Here is a 23142-nt window from a genome sequence, read left to right on the forward strand (position 1 = left end):
TACAAACCAAGCGCTTATACATAAACAGCGGCTATATGGCAGTACACATTGTCCCTATGGTTCTTTACTACAAACCAAGCGCTTATACATAAACAGCGGCTATATGGCAGAACACATTGTCCCTATGGTTCTATACTACAAACCAAGCGCTTATACATAAACAGCGGCTATATGGCAGTACACATTGTCCCTATGGTTCTTTACTACAAACCAAGCGCTTATACATAAACAGCGGCTATATGGCAGTACACATTGTCCCTATGGTTCTTTACTACAAACCAAGCGCTTATACATAAACAGCGGCTATATGGCAGTACACATTGTCCCTATGGTTCTATACTACAAACCAAGCGCTTATACATAAACAGCGGCTATACGGCAGAACACATTGTCCCTATGGTTCTTTACTACAAACCAAGCGCTTATACATAAACAGAGGCTATATGGCAGAACACATTGTCCCTATGGTTCTACACTACAAACCAAGCGCTTATACATAAACAGCAGCTATATGGCAGAACACATTGTCCCTATGGTTCTACACTACAAACCAAGCGCTTATACATAAACAGCGGCTATATGGCAGTACACATTGTCCCTATGGTTCTATACTACAAACCAAGCGCTTATACATAAACAGAGGCTATATGGCAGTACACATTGTCCCTATGGTTCTATACTACAAACCAAGCGCTTATACATAAACAGAGGCTATATGGCAGAACACATTGTCCCTATGGTTCTATACTACAAACCAAGCGCTTATACATAAACAGAGGCTATATGGCAGAACACATTGTCCCTATGGTTCTATTCTACAAACCAAGCGCTTATACATAAACAGAGGCTATATGGCAGAACACATTGTCCCTATGGTTCTATACTACAAACCAAGCGCTTATACATAAACAGAGGCTATATGGCAGTACACATTGTCCCTATGGTTCTACACTACAAACCAAGCGCTTATACATAAACAGCGGCTATATGGCAGAACACATTGTCCCTATGGTTCTACACTACAAACCAAGCGCTTATACATAAACAGAGGCTATATGGCAGTACACATTGTCCCTATGGTTCTATACTACAAACCAAGCGCTTATACATAAACAGCGGCTATACGGCAGAACACATTGTCCCTATGGTTCTATACTACAAACCAAGCGCTTATACATAAACAGCGGCTATATGGCAGTACACATTGTCCCTATGGTTCTATACTACAAACCAAGCGCTTATACATAAACAGCGGCTATATGGCAGTACACATTGTCCCTATGGTTCTATACTACAAACCAAGCGCTTATACATAAACAGCGGCTATATGGCAGTACACATTGTCCCTATGGTTCTATACTACAAACCAAGCGCTTATACATAAACAGAGGCTATATGGCAGAACACATTGTCCCTATGGTTCTACACTACAAACCAAGCGCTTATACATAAACAGCGGCTATATGGCAGAACACATTGTCCCTATGGTTCTACACTACAAACCAAGCGCTTATACATAAACAGAGGCTATATGGCAGTACACATTGTCCCTATGGTTCTATACTACAAACCAAGCGCTTATACATAAACAGCGGCTATACGGCAGAACACATTGTCCCTATGGTTCTATACTACAAACCAAGCGCTTATACATAAACAGCGGCTATATGGCAGTACACATTGTCCCTATGGTTCTATACTACAAACCAAGCGCTTATACATAAACAGCGGCTATATGGCAGTACACATTGTCCCTATGGTTCTATACTACAAACCAAGCGCTTATACATAAACAGCGGCTATATGGCAGTACACATTGTCCCTATGGTTCTATACTACAAACCAAGCGCTTATACATAAACAGAGGCTATACGGCAGAACACATTGTCCCTATGGTTCTATACTACAAACCAAGCGCTTATACATAAACAGCGGCTATATGGCAGAACACATTGTCCCTATGGTTCTATACTACAAACCAAGCGCTTATACATAAACAGAGGCTATATGGCAGAACACATTGTCCCTATGGTTCTATACTACAAACCAAGCGCTTATACATAAACAGCGGCTATATGGCAGTACACATTGTCCCTATGGTTCTATACTACAAACCAAGCGCTTATACATAAACAGCGGCTATATGGCAGTACACATTGTCCCTATGGTTCTATACTTCAAATCAAGCGCTTATACATAAACAGTGGCTATATGGCAATAGACATTGTCCCTATGGTTCTACACTACAAACCAAGCGCTTATACATAAACAGAGGCTATATGGCAATAGACATTGTCCCTATGGTTCTACACTACAAACCAAGCGCTTATACATAAACAGCGGCTATATGGCAGAACACATTGTCCCTATGGTTCTATACTACAAACCAAGCGCTTATACATAAACAGCGGCTATATGGCAGAACACATTGTCCCAATGGTTCTATACTACAAACCAAGCGCTTATACATAAACAGCAGCTATATGGCAATAGACATTGTCCCTATGGTTCTACACTACAAACCAAGCGCTTATACATAAACAGAGGCTATATGGCAATAGACATTGTCCCTATGGTTCTACACTACAAACCAAGCGCTTATACATAAACAGCGGCTATATGGCAGTACACATTGTCCCAATGGTTCTATACTACAAACCAAGCGCTTATACATAAACAGCGGCTATATGGCAGAACACATTGTCCCTATGGTTCTATACTACAAACCAAGCGCTTATACATAAACAGAGGCTATATGGCAGAACACATTGTCCCTATGGTTCTATACTACAAACCAAGCGCTTATACATAAACAGCGGCTATATGGCAGTACACATTGTCCCTATGGTTCTTTACTACCCACCAAGCGCTTATACATAAACAGAGGCTATATGGCAGTACACATTGTCCCTATGGTTCTATACTACAAACCAAGCGCTTATACATAAACAGCGGCTATATGGCAGAACACATTGTCCCTATGGTTCTATACTACAAACCAAGCGCTTATACATAAACAGAGGCTATATGGCAGAACACATTGTCCCTATGGTTCTATACTACAAACCAAGCGCTTATACATAAACAGCGGCTATATGGCAGTACACATTGTCCCTATGGTTCTTTACTACCCACCAAGCGCTTATACATAAACAGCGGCTATATGGCAGTACACATTGTCCCTATGGTTCTATACTACAAACCAAGCGCTTATACATAAACAGAGGCTATATGGCAGAACACATTGTCCCTATGGTTCTACACTACAAACCAAGCGCTTATACATAAACAGCGGCTATATGGCAGAACACATTGTCCCTATGGTTCTATACTACAAACCAAGCGCTTATACATAAACAGAGGCTATATGGCAGAACACATTGTCCCTATGGTTCTACACTACAAACCAAGCGCTTATACATAAACAGCGGCTATATGGCAGTACACATTGTCCCTATGGTTCTATACTACAAACCAAGCGCTTATACATAAACAGCGGCTATATGGCAGTACACATTGTCCCTATGGTTCTATACTACAAACCAAGCGCTTATACATAAACAGAGGCTGTATGGCAGAACACATTGTCCCTATGGTTCTATACTACAAACCAAGCGCTTATACATAAACAGCGGCTATATGGCAGTACACATTGTCCCTATGGTTCTATTCTACAAACCAAGCGCTTATACATAAACAGAGGCTATATGGCAGTACACATTGTCCCTATGGTTCTTTACTACAAACCAAGCGCTTATACATAAACAGAGGCTATATGGCAGAACACATTGTCCCTATGGTTCTATACTACAAACCAAGCGCTTATACATAAACAGAGGCTATATGGCAGAACACATTGTCCCTATGGTTCTACACTACAAACCAAGCGCTTATACATAAACAGAGGCTATACAGCAGTACACATTGTCCCTATGGTTCTACACTACAAACCAAGCGCTTATACATAAACAGCGGCTATATGGCAGTACACATTGTCCCTATGGTTCTATACTACAAACCAAGCGCTTATACATAAACAGAGGCTATACAGCAGAACACATTGTCCCTATGGTTCTATACTACAAACCAAGCGCTTATACAAAAACAGCGGCTATATGGCAGAACACATTGTCCCTATGGTTCTATACTACAAACCAAGCGCTTATACATAAACAGAGGCTATATGGCAGTACACATTGTCCCTATGGTTCTTTACTACAAACCAAGCGCTTATACATAAACAGCGGCTATATGGCAGTACACATTGTCCCTATGGTTCTATACTACAAACCAAGCGCTTATACATAAACAGCGGCTATATGGCAGTACACATTGTCCCTATGGTTCTTTACTACAAACCAAGCGCTTATACATAAACAGCGGCTATATGGCAGTACACATTGTCCCTATGGTTCTATACTACAAACCAAGCGCTTATACATAAACAGCGGCTATATGGCAGAACACATTGTCCCTATGGTTCTACACTACAAACCAAGCGCTTATACATAAACAGCAGCTATATGGCAGAACACATTGTCCCTATGGTTCTACACTACAAACCAAGCGCTTATACATAAACAGCGGCTATATGGCAGTACACATTGTCCCTATGGTTCTATACTACAAACCAAGCGCTTATACATAAACAGAGGCTATATGGCAGTACACATTGTCCCTATGGTTCTATACTACAAACCAAGCGCTTATACATAAACAGAGGCTATATGGCAGAACACATTGTCCCTATGGTTCTATTACTACAAACCAAGCGCTTATACATAAACAGAGGCTATATGGCAGAACACATTGTCCCTATGGTTCTACACTACAAACCAAGCGCTTATACATAAACAGCGGCTATATGGCAGAACACATTGTCCCTATGGTTCTACACTACAAACCAAGCGCTTATACATAAACAGAGGCTATATGGCAGTACACATTGTCCCTATGGTTCTATACTACAAACCAAGCGCTTATACATAAACAGCGGCTATATGGCAGTACACATTGTCCCTATGGTTCTATACTACAAACCAAGCGCTTATACATAAACAGCGGCTATATGGCAGTACACATTGTCCCTATGGTTCTATACTACAAACCAAGCGCTTATACATAAACAGCGGCTATATGGCAGTACACATTGTCCCTATGGTTCTATACTACAAACCAAGCGCTTATACATAAACAGCGGCTATATGGCAGTACACATTGTCCCTATGGTTCTATACTACAAACCAAGCGCTTATACATAAACAGAGGCTATACGGCAGTAACACATTGTCCCTATGGTTCTATACTACAAACCAAGCGCTTATACATAAACAGCGGCTATATGGCAGAACACATTGTCCCTATGGTTCTATACTACAAACCAAGCGCTTATACATAAACAGAGGCTATATGGCAGAACACATTGTCCCTATGGTTCTATACTACAAACCAAGCGCTTATACATAAACAGCGGCTATATGGCAGTACACATTGTCCCTATGGTTCTATACTACAAACCAAGCGCTTATACATAAACAGCGGCTATATGGCAGTACACATTGTCCCTATGGTTCTATACTTCAAATCAAGCGCTTATACATAAACAGCGGCTATATGGCAATAGACATTGTCCCTATGGTTCTACACTACAAACCAAGCGCTTATACATAAACAGAGGCTATATGGCAATAGACATTGTCCCTATGGTTCTACACTACAAACCAAGCGCTTATACATAAACAGCGGCTATATGGCAGTACACATTGTCCCTATGGTTCTATACTACAAACCAAGCGCTTATACATAAACAGCGGCTATATGGCAATACACATTGTCCCTAATGGTTCTATACTACAAACCAAGCGCTTATACATAAACAGCAGGCTATATGGCAATAGACATTGTCCCTATGGTTCTACACTACAAACCAAGCGCTTATACATAAACAGAGGCTATATGGCAATAGACATTGTCCCTATGGTTCTACACTACAAACCAAGCGCTTATACATAAACAGCGGCTATATGGCAGTACACATTGTCCCTATGGTTCTATACTACAAACCAAGCGCTTATACATAAACAGCGGCTATATGGCAGAACACATTGTCCCTATGGTTCTATACTACAAACCAAGCGCTTATACATAAACAGAGGCTATATGGCAGAACACATTGTCCCTATGGTTCTATACTACAACAAGCGCTTATACATAAACAGCGGCTATATGGCAGTACCATTGTCCCTATGGTTCTCATAAACAGAGGCTATATGGCAGTACACATGTCCCTATGGTTCTATACTACAAACCAAGCGCTTATACATAAGCAGCGGCTATATGGCAGAACCACATTGTCCCTATGGTTCTATACTACAAACCAAGCGCTTATACATAAACAGAGGCTATAGGGCAGAACACATTGTCCCTATGGTTCTATACTACAAACCAAGCGCTTATACATAAACAGCGGCTATATGGCAGTACACATTGTCCCTATGGTTCTTTACTACCAACCAAGCGCTTATACATAAACAGCGGCTATATGGCAGTAACACATTGTCCCTATGGTTCTATACTACAAACCAAGCGCTTATACATAAACAGAGGCGATACAGCAGAACACATTGTCCCTATGGTTCGACACTACAAACCAAGCGCTTATACATAAACAGCGGCTATATGGCAGTACACATTGTCCCTATGGTTCTATACTACAAACCAAGCGCTTATACATAAACAGACGGCTATATGGCAGTACACATTGTCCCTATGGTTCTATACTACAAACCAAGCGCTTATACATAAACAGAGGCTATATGGCAGAACACATTGTCCCTATGGTTCTATACTACAAACCAAGCGCTTATACATAAACAGAGGCTATATGAGCAGACACATTGTCCCTATGGTTCTACACTACAAACCAAGCGCTTATACATAAACAGCGGCTATATGGCAGTACACATTGTCCCTATGGTTCTATACTACAAACCAAGCGCTTATACATAAACAGCGGCTATATGGCAGTACACATTGTCCCTATGGTTCTATACTACAAACCAAGCGCTTATACATAAACAGCGGCTATATGGCAGTACACATTGTCCCTATGGTTCTATACTACAAACCAAGCGCTTATACATAAACAGAGGCTATATGGCAGAACACATTGTCCCTATGGTTCTATACTACAACCAAGCGCTTATACATAAACAGCGGCTATATGGCAGAACCACATTGTCCCTATGGTTCTATACTACAAACCAAGCGCTTATACATAAACAGAGGCTATACAGCAGTACACATTGTCCCTATGGTTCTACACTACAAACCAAGCGCTTATACATAAACAGCGGCTATATGGCAGTACACATTGTCCCTATGGTTCTATACTACAAACCAAGCGCTTATACATAAACAGAGGCTATACAGCAGAACACATTGTCCCTATGGTTCTATACTACAAACCAAGCGCTTATACAAAACAGCGGCTATATGGCAGAACACATTGTCCCTATGGTTCTACTACTACAAACCAAGCGCTTATACATAAACAGCGGCTATATGGCAGTACACATTGTCCCTATGGTTCTATACTACAAACCAAGCGCTTATACATAAACAGAGGCTATATGGCAGTACACATTGTCCCTATGGTTCTATACTACAAACCAAGCGCTTATACATAAACAGCGGCTATATGGCAGTACACATTGTCCCTATGGTTCTATACTACAAACCAAGCGCTTATACATAAACAGCGGCTATATGGCAGTACACATTGTCCCTATGGTTCTATACTACAAACCAAGCGCTTATACATAAACAGCGGCTATATGGCAGTACACATTGTCCCTATGGTTCTATACTACAAACCAAGCGCTTATACATAAACAGCGGCTATATGGCAGTACACATTGTCCCTATGGTTCTATACTACAAACCAAGCGCTTATACATAAACAGCGGCTATATGGCAGTACACATTGTCCCTATGGTTCTATACTACAAACCAAGCGCTTATACATAAACAGCGGCTATATGGCAGTACACATTGTCCCTATGGTTCTATACTACAAACCAAGCGCTTATACATAAACAGCGGCTATATGGCAGTACACATTGTCCCTATGGTTCTATACTACAAACCAAGCGCTTATACATAAACAGCGGCTATATGGCAGTACACATTGTCCCTATGGTTCTATACTACAAACCAAGCGCTTATACATAAACAGCGGCTATATGGCAGTACACATTGTCCCTATGGTTCTATACTACAAACCAAGCGCTTATACATAAACAGCGGCTATATGGCAGTACACATTGTCCCTATGGTTCTATACTACAAACCAAGCGCTTATACATAAACAGCGGCTATATGGCAGTACACATTGTCCCTATGGTTCTATACTACAAACCAAGCGCTTATACATAAACAGCGGCTATATGGCAGTACACATTGTCCCTATGGTTCTATACTACAAACCAAGCGCTTATACATAAACAGCGGCTATATGGCAGTACACATTGTCCCTATGGTTCTATACTACAAACCAAGCGCTTATACATAAACAGCGGCTATATGGCAGTACACATTGTCCCTATGGTTCTATACTACAAACCAAGCGCTTATACATAAACAGCGGCTATATGGCAGAACACATTGTCCCTATGGTTCTATACTACAAACCAAGCGCTTATACATAAACAGCGGCTATATGGCAGTACACATTGTCCCTATGGTTCTATACTACAAACCAAGCGCTTATACATAAACAGCGGCTATATGGCAGTACACATTGTCCCTATGGTTCTATACTACAAACCAAGCGCTTATACATAAACAGCGGCTATATGGCAGTACACATTGTCCCTATGGTTCTATACTACAAACCAAGCGCTTATACATAAACAGCGGCTATATGGCAGAACACATTGTCCCTATGGTTCTATACTACAAACCAAGCGCTTATACATAAACAGCGGCTATATGGCAGTACACATTGTCCCTATGGTTCTATACTACAAACCAAGCGCTTATACATAAACAGCGGCTATATGGCAGTACACATTGTCCCTATGGTTCTATACTACAAACCAAGCGCTTATACATAAACAGCGGCTATATGGCAGTACACATTGTCCCTATGGTTCTATACTACAAACCAAGCGCTTATACATAAACAGAGGCTATATGGCAGTACACATTGTCCCTATGGTTCTATACTACAAACCAAGCGCTTATACATAAACAGCGGCTATATGGCAGTACACATTGTCCCTATGGTTCTATACTACAAACCAAGCGCTTATACATAAACAGCGGCTATATGGCAGAACACATTGTCCCTATGGTTCTACACTACAAACCAAGCGCTTATACATAAACAGCGGCTATACGGCAGTACACATTGTCCCTATGGTTCTATACTACAAACCAAGCGCTTATACATAAACAGAGGCTATATGGCAGTACACATTGTCCCTATGGTTCTATACTACAAACCAAGCGCTTATACATAAACAGCGGCTATATGGCAGTACACATTGTCCCTATGGTTCTATACTACAAACCAAGCGCTTATACATAAACAGCGGCTATATGGCAGTACACATTGTCCCTATGGTTCTATACTACAAACCAAGCGCTTATACATAAACAGCGGCTATATGGCAGAACACATTGTCCCTATGGTTCTATACTACAAACCAAGCGCTTATACATAAACAGCGGCTATATGGCAGAACACATTGTCCCTATGGTTCTATACTACAAACCAAGCGCTTATACATAAACAGAGGCTATATGGCAGTACACATTGTCCCTATGGTTCTATACTACAAACCAAGCGCTTATACATAAACAGAGGCTATATGGCAGTACACATTGTCCCTATGGTTCTATACTACAAACCAATGCTACTGTACTTCATGGTACTTATCTTCAACACCAAATTATTTTATTTATTATACTCGCTTATATAGGGCTGACATATTCCTCAGCACTTTAAAGACATTATCATCACACTCTCCCCAATGGGGGCTCACAATCTAAGGTCCCTATCAGTATGTCTCTGGAGTGTTGGAGGAAACCCACCCAAACACGGGGAGAACGGACCGCTTGGCTCTATTCTACAGAGGCATACAACCTTAATCTACTACTGTATGGGCTCTGTAAACATGGCTCTACAAAGGGATTTCTAGAAATATCATGTTGAAAACTGGTTACAGATAATAACATTTGTAAGATGTAAATGTTCCTCTGACCTGTGGTATCACTGCTGGTCATGAGAACAGTGACCCATGCTCCCAGGTCTGAATGAAGCTGCAGTCATGCATGCTTGCACTCCTTTTCCATTCAGCTCTATGGGGCCGTCCCATAGGGTTGATGAAGTGGAGGATACGCATGTCCATTCAAACAAGGAGTACAAACCCCCACCCATCAGACACTTATCCCTTTGTGAATAGGCGATAAGTCGACAACCCCTTTAAAGGAATTGTCCAAATTAAAGTAGCACTCCCACAAACATTTTTCTTCTCTGACCTGTTAGAGAGGTACATGATGTAGTTTGTATTAAAGGTAATCTTCTTACTGGTGACTGTATTTGTGAGTTATCCCCTCCCTTCTGATCCTTAGCTGTGTCATGTGACCAACACTCTGCCTCTCCAACTGACACAGCATAGGAAGTCAGTTACTTCTCTATGCATTCCTATGAGGCTGACATTGAGGCTCCCAGACGATTACATAAAGAAACTGGCTTCCTGTCTACACATAAGATGATGTGTTATATGGAGAGTCAGAGTGTTGGTCATATGACACAGATAAGCATCAGAAAGGAGGTTATAACTCACAAATGCAGTCACTGGAAAGAAAATTACTTTCAGTACAGTTTATATCATGTACCTTTCTAACAGGTCAGAGCATAAAATATTTTGTGGGAGCGCTTCTTTAATAACCCAGAGCAACTATATGCAATAAAAGTAAAAAAAGTGGCGTGCTCACCAGCTAATCTCACAGCTCCGGTCCTCCTGGGCTTGTTTACTTCAATGCATATTTATTGTCTCTGGAGACTTTTTAACCACCTCAGCCCCCCTAGCTTAAACACCCTTAATGACCAGACCACTTTTTACACTTCTGCACTACACTACTTTCACCGTTTATTGCTCGGTCATGCAACTTACCACCCAAATGAATTTTACCTCCTTTTCTTCTCGATAATAGAGCTTTCATTTGGTGGTATTTCATTGCTGCTGACATTTTTACTTTTTTTGTTATTAATCGAAATTTAATGAAATTTTTTCCAAAAAATTACATTTTTCACTTTTAGTTGTAAATTTTTTTTTAAAAAAATACATCCATATATACATTTTTCGCTAAATTTATTGTTCTACATGTCTTTGATAAAAAAAATGTTTGGGTAAAAAAAAAAATGGTTTGGGTAAAAGTTATAGCGTTTACAAACTATGGTACAAAAATGTGAATTTCCCCTTTTTTAAGCAGCTCTGACTTTCTGAGGTTCTACAATGCCAAGACAGTAGAAAAACCCCACAAATGACCCCATTTCGGAAAGTAGACACCCTAAGGTATTCGCTGATGGGCATAGTGAGTTCATAGAACTTTTTATTTTTTGTCTCATAGTCTCATATTCCACTAACTTGTGACAAAAAATAAAAACTTCCATGAACTCACTATGCCCATCATGAAATACCTTGGGGTGTCTTCTTTCCAAAATGGGGTCACTTGTGGGGTAGTTATACTGCCCTGGCATTTTAGGGGCCCAAATGCGTGCGAAGTAGTTTGAAATCAAAATCTGTACAAAAATGGCCTGTGAAATCCGAAAGGTCCTCTTTGGAATGTGGGCTCCTTTGCCCACCTAGGCTGCAAAAAAGTGTCACACATGTGGTATCGCCATACTCAGGAGAAGTTGGGGAATGTGTTTTGGGGTGTCATTTTACATATACCCATGCTGGGTGAGATAAATATCTCGGCAAAAGACAACTTTTCCCATTTTTTATACAAAGTTGGCATTTGACCAAGATATTTATCTCACCCAGCATGGGTATATGTAAAGTGACAACGTGATTTTTTTATTTTTTTTATTTCTTTACCTTTATAGGACAAACCTCTCCTTCCCCATGGGACAATGTGCAAAGTGCAAATCGGCCCAAAGATGTGGCGAAGTACATTATGCGCTTTGTCCCAGGTGAAAGGAGAGGTTTGCAGCAGCTCTGTGTGAATGGGCCCTAATAGCCCTGTGTGCCTGTCCTGTGAGATGTGATCCCTATGCTAAGTGTACCTGTGTGTGGTACTTCTGGAAACACTCCCCAAAGCATAGGGCAGGGTGGTCAGGGTAGTCAGGACAGAAATAGCGGGTGTCACGCCTTATTCCACTCTTGCTACAGACACAACATCTTTTTCGGGGTGACGGTTGGGTTGAGGTACCGGCAACGACACTGGGGAAATGTCGCTCGTGTAGACGGCTAACTACACTGGTGGATGGGGCCACGGAACCTCCTGGATACAGGAGGTTCTCGATGATCTCTTCCTGAAATTTGAGGAAGGATCCTGTTCTCCCAGCCTTACTGTAGAGAACAAAACTATTATACAGAGCCAATTGAATTAAATATACAGACACCTTCTTATACCAGCGTCTGGTGCATTGGGAAACTAAATACGGAGCCAACATCTGGTCATTGAAATCCACCCCTCCCATGAGCAAATTATAGTCGCGGACACAGAGGGGCTTTTCAATGACACTGGTCGCTCGTTCAATTTGGATTGTCGTGTCTGCGTGAATGGCGGAGAGCATGTAAACGTCACGCTTGTCTCTCCATATTACCGCGAGCAGTTCTTGGTTACACAAGGCAGCCCTCTCCCCCCTTGCAAGATGGGTGGTAACGAGCCGTTGGGGGAAGCCCCTGCGACTAGTTCACGCGGTGCCACAGCAGCCAATCTGTTCTAGGAACAAATGCCTGAAGAGGGGCACACTTGTGTAGAAATTGTCCACATAAAGATGGTACCCCTTGCCAAATAAGGGTGACACCAAGTCCCAGACTGTCTTCCCACTGCTCCCCAGGTAGTCAGGGCAACCGACTGGCTCCAGGGTCTGATCTTTACCCTCATAGATCCGAAATTTGTGGGTATAGCCTGTGGCCCTTTCACAGAGCTTATACAATTTGACCCCATACCGGGCGCGCTAGCTTGGGATGTATTGTTTGAAGCCAAGGCGACCGGTAAAATGTATAAGGGACTCGTCTACGCAGATGTTTTGCTCAGGGGTATACAAATCTGCAAATTTCTAGATGTAGTGGTCTATGAGGGGCCGAATTTTGTGGAGCCGGTCAAAAGCGGAGTGGCCTCTGGGACGAGAGGTGCTATTGTCACTAAAGTGCAGGAAACGCAGAATGGCCTCAAATCGTGCCCTGGACATAGCAGCAGAGAACATGGGCATGTGATGAATTGGGTTTGTGGACCAATATGAACGCAATTCATGCTTTTTGGTTAGACCCATGTTGAGGAGAAGGCCCAGGACATGGCAGCAGAGAACATGGGCATGTGATGAATTGGGTTCGTGGACCAATATGACCGCAATTCATGCTTTTTGGTTAGACCCATGTTGAGGAGAAGGCCCAGAATTTTTTTTAATTCGGAAACTTGGACTGGTTTCCACCGGAAAGACTGGGCATAAAAGCTTCCAGGGTTGGCAGATATAAATTGAGTGGCATACCGGTTTGTTTCTGCCATGACTATGTCCAAGAGCTCCGCAGTCAAGAACAGCTCAAAAAATCCCAGGGCCGAACCGATCTGAGCTGTCTCAACCCGAACTCCAGACTGAGCGGTGAAAGGGGAACTAATGGTGCGGCTGAAGTTGGGGACTGCCAATCAGGGTTTGCCAGCACCTCTGGGACTCTAGGGGGTCTACGGGCCTGTCTGTGCGGTGGCTGCGACGGGGTAACTATTGCACGTGCCACCGTGCCAGCTTCAACTGCCCTTCTGGTGCTCGCCACTTCACCATGTTGTACGGCAGTGCTGGTACTAGGTCCAGGGAGGGCTGCGCTGCTGGTGTATGCCTCACCACATAATCCGACAGCGCCAGCCCCACTCTGCTGCCCTTGAAGCGGATCCTGTGCAACCTGTGGTCTAGCAACACAGGGCCGGGTATGCCTGGTGGTATCAGGGACCTCAACCTCCTCGTCCGAACTTTGGGTCAGACTGCCACTGCTTTCTACAGGTTCATATTCTGACCCGCTAGATTTGGCAGATGAGGATTCCCATTCCTCATCCGACTGGGTCAGAATCCTGTAGGCCTCTTCAGAAGAATACCCCTTGTTTGACATTTGGACTACTAAATTTAGGGGGTATTCCCTGAGACTACCCAAGAAAAAAAGCAAACCTGTCTTACAAATGGGAGGCTAGCGAAGTACCGGAGGCTGCTGCGATTGATAAAAAATATCAAAACAGATTTTTTTTTTATCGCCGCAGTGCTTGGAAAGTGATTGTGCAGTGATAAAAAAAATTAAAAAATGTTGTCACTGCGCGGGGCGGGCGTGGGTGAACGCACGTGTGGGCGACCGATCAGGCCTGATCGGGCAAACACTGCGTTTTGGGAGGAGGACGAGCTAAGGTGACACTAATACTATTATAGATCTGACTGTGATCAGTTTTGATCACTTACAGATACTATAAAAGTACAAATGCTGATTAGCGATACTAATCAGCGAATAACGGACTGCGGTGCGGTGGGCTGGGCGCTAACTGATTGCTAACTACCTAACCAAGGGGCCTAAACTATCCTAAAGCCTATCAGTCAATACCAGTGGGAAAAAAAAGTGACAGTTTACACTGATCACTTTTTTCCTTTCACTAGGTGATTGACAGGGGTGATCAAGGGGTTAATTGGGGTGATGGGGGGTGATCTGGGGCTAAGTGTGCTGTTGGTGGCTACTCACTGTGATGCCTGCTCCTCTGCCTGGACCAACCGACGAAAAGGACCAGCAGAGGAGCACACCAGCCATTTAACACATATTTATAAATATAATGTGTTAACTGGCTTCTGATTCGTTTTTTTTAAAATCATCAGCTTGCCAGCCACAATCATTGGCTGGCAAGCTGATGACGTGACCCCCCTCTAACTTTTGCCGGCCCGTGATGCGCATGCACGGGCCGGCTGAGCGCGTCATCTCGCGTCTCGCAAGATGACGCATATATGCGTGACTGTGCCTGGGACAGCCGTCTCCGGACCGCGATCCTGCGTTAGGCGGTCCGGAGGCGGTTAAAATACCAACACCCTTTTTTTTTTACTGTGCTCTCTGTAAGGTGCTTAATTGCTTGTATGTTCCTGTCTGTTCTTTTTTGTCTCAAGTTTTTAAATGCTTCTTTCTTTCCGGTTGCACCTCTACTCTTTCCAAGTTCCCGCCTTCTGTATGGCTGCACTTTTGGCTGTTTCTGAGTTCTCGCTTGTCTGCTTTGCTTCTTTCTTGTTCAGTTAAATTTACTCTGTGCTTCTAGCTATTTTCTGCATTTCGACTTATGAATCATACTGTCCCAATAAAGCCTGTCCTACTACTGTAGTTAGACTTTTGGGTAATCGGTATAAGCCAACTAATGGTTCCATCTAAACCGTGGTCACTTAGGGAGATGGCAGCGAAGCTTTTCTACACACACTCCTCGGGAACTCCCAATCGTTCGTCTTTCAGGTCAGGACATGCTAGTTAACATTATACACAATCTGGATCGGTAGCAGCATCATGCTGAAGAACAGATGAAGAAGGTGAACAGGAAAAACATTGCATTAGTATATTTCTTCTACTAATTTGCTTAAAACAGAGATGTTAACTGTAAGTGTGAACAAGCCTTTAGTTCATCATCATGCACTTAGCTTTGTACTGTGACAAATTAGAATTAATTACATATATTTTCATAATCTCAAATGCATCTATTTTGACACTAAGTATTTTAATATATAATAATTGCATGTGTGCTGTTCCCTAAGAAAAGAAAACACATGTATTGGCTATTTTTGAGTTTCAATCCACCAGGCATTCATTGAATATAATTAAGTGATTCACAATCACCTCTCAGTTTGAGTAACACCTTTTTCTCAGCTATGTACATAAAATGCAAACACATCTAATTACTTAATTGGATCAATTACTTATGGGACTTTTTGTTTCACAGTCTTCTTAAATAGCCAACTTGCTTTTGGATTTGTTTTTTTTTTATCCAAGCGCAGCGTGGTATAATTATATAATTAAGTGATGTATACCCATAATGCATTTCCAGTATTTTGTACTAAAGGGCCTATCACTTCGGGACATTCTTAGTTCACATGAAAAGTTAAAAACAAAACTTAATTTTCAATGGGAAAATACTGCTACTGTTACTGTTGCAAAATAAAAATGCATTGACAGCCAAAAACTGAGTAAAGCCACAGGTTGGAGAACATGGTTATACAGTCTTTTTGTTCAACAGCTACATGGGATTCCCTTTAAAATGCATTTTGAACACATTTCACTTGGCTACACTTATATAATAATATACATCAATGAATGTATAGATATTTGAAATGCCAAAGTGAAGCAATTAGGCAGATTGTATGTAAAATGTAGTCCCGATCATATCGTAAACTAGAAGAAATACAAGCTTGTTGCTAAAAACTACCCAACTCATAACATTACTTTTGGGTAATTGGAATGTTTAGCAAAACAGCTAAATGTTATTGTACTTTGACATAAATGTACATTCAAGGTGCATGAAGAGTATATGGAGTGGACTCCTGAGCTAACATAGTAACATAGTACATAAGGCCGAAAAAAGACATCTGTCCATCCAGTTCGGCCTGTTATCCTGCAAGTTGATCCAGAGGAAGGCAAAAAAAAAAACCTGTGAGGTAGAAGCCAATTTTCCCTACTTTAGGGGAATAAAAAAATTTCTTCCCGACTCCAATCAGGCAATCAGAATAACTCCCTGGATCAACGATCTCTCTCTAGTAGCTATAGCCTGTAATATTATTAAGCTCCAGAAATACATCCAGGCCCCTCTTGAATTCCTTTATTGTACTCACCATCACCACCTCCTCAGGCAGAGAGTTCCATAGTCTCACTGCTCTTACCGTAAAGAATCCTCTTCTATGTTTGTGTACAAACCTTCTTTCCTCCGGACGCAGAGGATGTCCCCTCGTCACAGTCCTGGGGATAAATAGATGATGGGATAGATCTCTGTAGCTGACTGTGTAGACACTAACTGTGGTTGGGGTAAGAGCTAATTACTCAGATTTTGAGTGCGTAGACCGAGGGATGGGACCCCCTCTTTCCTCTGATCGAACCCTCCCTGCTATGAATTCTTCTGAAGGCCCCCAGGCCTTCCATACTATGTTATCTATTACAGACAAATTCTAAGTGATGCAATTACCTCCTCTAAAGTCCATTTCACTTGCCCACAATTTGCTAGCAAATAGTTCATGCAATTTATTTTAATGAATCCCCCTGGACTCCTATGGTCAGATAGATAGTATAGCGGACTCCTAAGTAATTCATTTTCACACTGTACAGAACAGGGACTATTTATGAGCCTACTGCAGTCTTGTGAAAGTAGGGTCATCATCTAAATCTGTGTCCGGCCTCCTATCCATGCATTATAGTAGTTGATGGATGTTTTTCATGGCAACAGATCCCGTTCAATGATTAATTCCACATTAATTCTGGTTCGTGGAATGCACTCAGGCTGGCACTGTGATCATTTCAGTGGAGATTGCGACAGAAAAGGAGATGTTATGGTAGTTTATTGTTATCCTCCTGATGAAGGGTGAATGTATCTGAAACGCAATGTGCGCAGTGTACAGATTGGTGGTTTTGAGACAAGTGATTGTGAGTTACAAGGCTTTTTAGGGGTAATTGTTCTAATGTGATAACTATTGAATACGTTGGAGAATTCTTGTTGCTGAGAAACCCTGTGTGAAGGGTCTCTTTGTTTCCTCCCTGTATCTTGTATTCCTGTATTTGCTTTATTAATGTTGAGATCAGGGAATTATTCATGTTTTCTACATTTACAGTAATCAGGTATTGTTAGTAGCTTTTGTAATCACTTAAATCTTAATATTTTCTATGTGCTAATATGCTGAGATGTATGTACTAATGTGACCGCAAAGGGACACCTCTAGTTTTTTTTCCATTGGTGGTTTCAAAGCCTAATAATAGGTGCAACTGTTGGTCTGTATAGATCACTTTTCAGAAGTCATCTCATTATTATATCAGGCAGGACTACAAAAAAAGGCATCACCTACATATAGATAACACAGAATAATATTCTCTATGTGCTTATATGCTAAAATGTATGTACTAATGTGACAACAATGGGTAACACCTCTAGTTTTTTTCATTGGTGGTTTCATAATCTATCCTTATAATATTTATGATATTCAGAAAATAACCTGTTGTTTAAATTACATTTTTATGTTAAACATATTAGAATTATGATGATATTATTTCTAATACACTTTCTCTTAAAAATAAATAAATCCTAATATCTCCAATTTTTCTCACTCGTCATTAAGCCCTAATAATAGGTGCCACTCTTGGTCTGTATAGATCACTTTTCAGCAGTCATCTCATTATTATCTCAGGCAGGACTACAATAACAGGCATCACCTACATATAGATAACACAGATTACACCATTCACAATAGTTGATTGTAAAAGCGTATCTGCACCTTCCTTGTACAATGACCTCTGCACAGGTCACAGAGCAGAAGTCAATGAGTCCCCTCCAGTCTATTGTGTCTATGGCCCACGGTGGCTGCTGTAAAGCATGTCTCTAAATGCCGTTAACAACAGCTCCGCAAGATGGCAACCCCCATAATTATGTCCAGGACATAGAAAAAATAAAATCTACAATCAGAAATAAAACAGATTAGAAAAAAAGAAATGTGGTTTTAATGGCACTAAAAAATTACAAGTGACAAATTGAAGAAAAAGAAGAAAACAAAAACAGGGACATTTTTGCCATACAATGAGAATTGTTTGCTTTCATGGCCTCATACCAAGAAGCACAGTTTGTACTGTGCAATTGTCCCATCTGATATTCTCTCAAGGGTTTATTAACACATTTATAATGGAAATTGGTCTATATGTTACCCAGTTCTGAAATTCTAACCGTGACTTACAGTAACAAAACAAGCTTGGCTAAGGAAAGAAATTCTTGTTATTTGAAAGTTAATGGTTCCCTGTACTTATACTGTTGGGAGACATCAGCATAGGGTAATCAAGGAATAACAGAGCCAGAGTGTGTTAATTGAACTCTGGTGGAACTAAGTTTAAGTCCCTGAACAGCTGGTTGTTGGGGTGCAAGGTGGGAAATAAAGTCAATAAATATGTCTGAGAAACTAGGCCTCCAGTACAAGAGGCAATAGTTTCAGTTAAAGACACCAGCCTTAAAAATCGTGTTACGCAAGTCTAGCACATGGTAATGAGCAGAGCTAAATCGCTATATTTATGCCTTTAAATAACTTTTACTGACTATCCAATTAATACCTTTTTTGTATGAAAATAATGTGACCAATTTCTTCCAGCTGTTCATATTCTCATCTTTATTAGGAACAGAACTTTGTCTTAAAGTGCCATATTGTGGTCCTAGTTAAGACCTTTAGATATTTTATCTATAATTCTATGGGTACCATATTATGTTAAGCATTAGAAATTAAATGGCACGTATCGTTGAAAATGACCATTAAATCAAGTTTTCGTGTTAAATGTTTTTGTATAAAAAGTATTTCTTGTATTTTGCACTCTAAGCACTGAGTTTAACAATACACTGACACCTCCTGTTCAGTAGAGATCATCACTTACAGTAGCTGATGGTCATAGCTCAATGCTTCACCCTCCCTGCACAATGACCTCTGACAGGTCACAGAGAATATCCAAGACATACTTCCATAGAAGTCAATGAATACCAGATACCAGTTCCCTATGTCCATGCGGCTGTTGTAAAGTTTATTTTTGAATTGCTGTTCATAATCATACAGAATAAAAAAAAAACATCTAGTATCATAAAAAATGTAGTAGAAATAATATAAAAACAATACATCTTTTGAAAGAAATACTTTGGACAAAAGTTATATAGTATGTTACGCCAAGTGCATGGCCTGAGAGTTCAGTGCATGGCATTGATTTAGAAAACCCCAAAGGCAGCGTCCCTCGTACCAGGAATAGCAGTGTATGAGTTTTGCCTGGAGTTTATGCATAAATTAGCCATAGGCATGAAACCTCAAAAGACTGATGGATGACCCAATCAATCATCGGACTGTACTTGGCTGATGCCACCTCAAAGATTTACAATGAAGCACATTTAAATCATGTCCGATATACCCTATATGGTCATCTTTAGCCATTGTACTTGTAAAAGATTTATAGACTGCAGAATGCCCATAAATTAATTTAATTTTTAATGTGAGAAAAAAAATCAAGTTGTGCAAGGCATAACAATTAGCACTGGGTTAAAAAAAAACTGCAGTATGTACTGAAAGTATAATAATAAACTATTGTACTGTTAACGTGAGTATTTGATTCTTGTATGTCATGTTTAAAGCTATTGCAATGATCCCTTTTTTCTTAACAGAAGGTCATGCATACTCGAAAGAGGCATATGGAACTATTTCAGGAATTAAACCAGAAATTTCAAACTCTGGACAGATTTCGGGATATACCAAATACTGGAAGTATGGTATGTAAAATTATTGTAGATCTCTGTTACCATCTATTTGATGTCACTGCTAGTAGAGTTGTAGAGGGTTTGAAATAAGGAGTTTTACTGTATATTGAACGAGTGCAACATCTGTGTTTCCAGTGGTTTCATTGTTTACACCTCAGGGCCAAAAATTTTTGGGTTCATGTGTCAGACACACATGTGCATGATGCATAGCCATCATATGACCAGGTCGGATTCTTTACATATGAAGATGTTTTATGGTTCCACACAAGCTCCAACCATTATACTGCCATTCCATGAGGCCTTTATACACCTCTTTATGGCTCCTACTTTGTAGTGACTGAGGCATCCAAAAGATTTGTTTTCTAATGAAAAATTCAGCAAGCTCCATTACTTTGTGAATATTTCTATTATATATACATATTTTCAGTGTACATGCTGATTTTATGTGATTAGGTTTTTAGGGATCCCCTCTGTGACATCTATTTGCCCCAGTAAGGCATATAAATAGAAGGTGTCTCTATGAGGCAACTGTTTTAAGGCTTTATAGCCTCAAAAAAAAGTTGTTGAATGTTTATATGATTTCTTGTGCTTATTTTATTCCAGTTTAGAAACGTACATAATGTACTTAAAAATTCATATTTATGTGGCACATATGTGACAAAATATATAGATCATTAAACTCAGAACATACTTGCAGACAAAACAAATGTAGCTAAAGCCCTCGAAGAGCATCTATCAGCAGGATCAGTCCTATTAAAATAGGGACAATGTAACCCTCTCATAGAGACAACGTCTATTCAAATCTTGGTGAATACAATTATATTTTTATGTATATTCTTGGCACCAAGATATAGCTGCTTTTACTTAGTAAATTAGCTCATTGGTCCACTAAGGAGCAGGCGTGGGCCCCTCGGAGCACCAGATTGTCCCCACCATGTACTTCCTGCCACCTGTCAATTTCACTAAATTGACCCTGAGTTGTAGTTTCTACTGTCAGCACATGCACAGAGGATCTGCTTCCCGCATATTGTATGCTCTGTGCATGCGCCAATAGGAAATCTATGGCACAGGCATGAGATTGTGCCAGGTGAGATGCTTGTCCCTTTCAATCAAAGGGAATGGGTAAGTGGCAGGATGTGTAGGGTGAGGAATATCTGGTGCTAGCGCTAATTTGTATATAAATAATGACTATATCTTGGTAATGGTGAAATTATAAAAGGCTGATAGATGCTCTTCAAATAACTAATAATGAATTTTTTTAAAGCAATTTGTTATCTATTTTATTTTTTTACTGCTCGTAAATATACATGCAGTGTTTGATATATTTTGGTATATTAGTAGCTGGCTTAGATGGTGTCGTATTATGGTCCTAATAGTGACTTACATTACATTGTTTCTTTTTTATATATTTTTGAACAGGATAACCCAGCAGTAAACAAGAATCCATGGGACAGTTTCAAAAGCCCAAGTGATTATCAACACTATACAACAATAAATGTATTAGATTCAGAAGCAAAAGATTCTTTAGAACTTAGACCTTCAGAATGGGAGAAGTGTCTAAATTTGCCTTTAGATGTACAGGAAGGCGACTTTCAAACAGAGGTTTAATATTACTATAAAAAAAAAGACTGAAAGAAGAAAACAAGTCATTTGCACTGACACTAACAAACTTTAGAAGCCCTGGCGCCTGGACTTTTGTGACAAATTCATGTCAGGAACTTCATGTGCCAAACGTCAGTGTTCTTTATTTTTTTTCTTTTTTTTCTTTTCAACTTCTTGTCTACTCTCACTGGAATATCTAGTGCAGAACCAGGTGTACAAATCTTACCATCATGTGTTGTAAGTACCCGTGGAATGGATTTGTAAGGTAATCTTTATAGATCAACCTCAAACAACTATTCATGTTGTAACAGCTTCATTTGGTTTAGTTTTCGAAAAACTTCACCATGAAGCACAATGTATATATGCAGTTTTTAAAATTTATAACAGTCTGTTTGGCCATTACTACACTTTTTACTTTATAATATAAAAAGCAAAATTTTTGTCATTAAATGAATGTTGTTGAGCTATGTTCTTCATTGCTTTAAATGCAATAAAGTAATAATCTCACTTTTATATGAATAATATATTTCACATCTTTATTATTGCAGTTTTATCTTGGACGCTCCTAGTGGCTTCCTCCGCTGCAGCTCTGTATAAAATATTTAAAATGTTGTATGGTGTAAATAAACTTTTGTCTACAGCCCTGCTTCTGTTGTCTTCTCTCACACATTACAAATGTCTACATATAGTGACTCATAACAATGAAGGCATATCTATGTTTGGTCTATGTTTGATATTTCTGTCTCTTTAACAGTTTTCTTCTCACAAAAACCAACCTCAATTATAGGGTGTGTGGTATTCAGGAAATAATTCTTTACAGGAGTCCTCCGGGAC

The 23142-nt window shown here is 40.4% G+C and overlaps 1 protein-coding gene across 2 annotated transcripts in view; it reads left to right on the forward strand.

Annotated features, from left to right (window-relative positions):
• The window catches only part of ADGRB3 (adhesion G protein-coupled receptor B3), a 1058998-nt gene extending 1036068 nt beyond the window's left edge, over positions 1-22930 (forward strand). For both annotated transcript variants that reach the window (XM_044289463.1, XM_044289464.1), the window contains 2 exons: positions 20614-20718; positions 22126-22930. In XM_044289463.1, the coding sequence (XP_044145398.1) occupies positions 20614-20718; positions 22126-22314 (294 nt within the window). In that variant the 3' untranslated portion in view covers positions 22315-22930. The remainder of the gene's footprint in view (positions 1-20613; positions 20719-22125) is intronic.
• Positions 22931-23142: the final 212 nt, after the last annotated feature.

This window comes from Bufo gargarizans, chromosome 4 (assembly GCF_014858855.1).
Source record: "Bufo gargarizans isolate SCDJY-AF-19 chromosome 4, ASM1485885v1, whole genome shotgun sequence".
NCBI classification, from domain to species: Eukaryota; Metazoa; Chordata; class Amphibia; order Anura; family Bufonidae; genus Bufo; species Bufo gargarizans.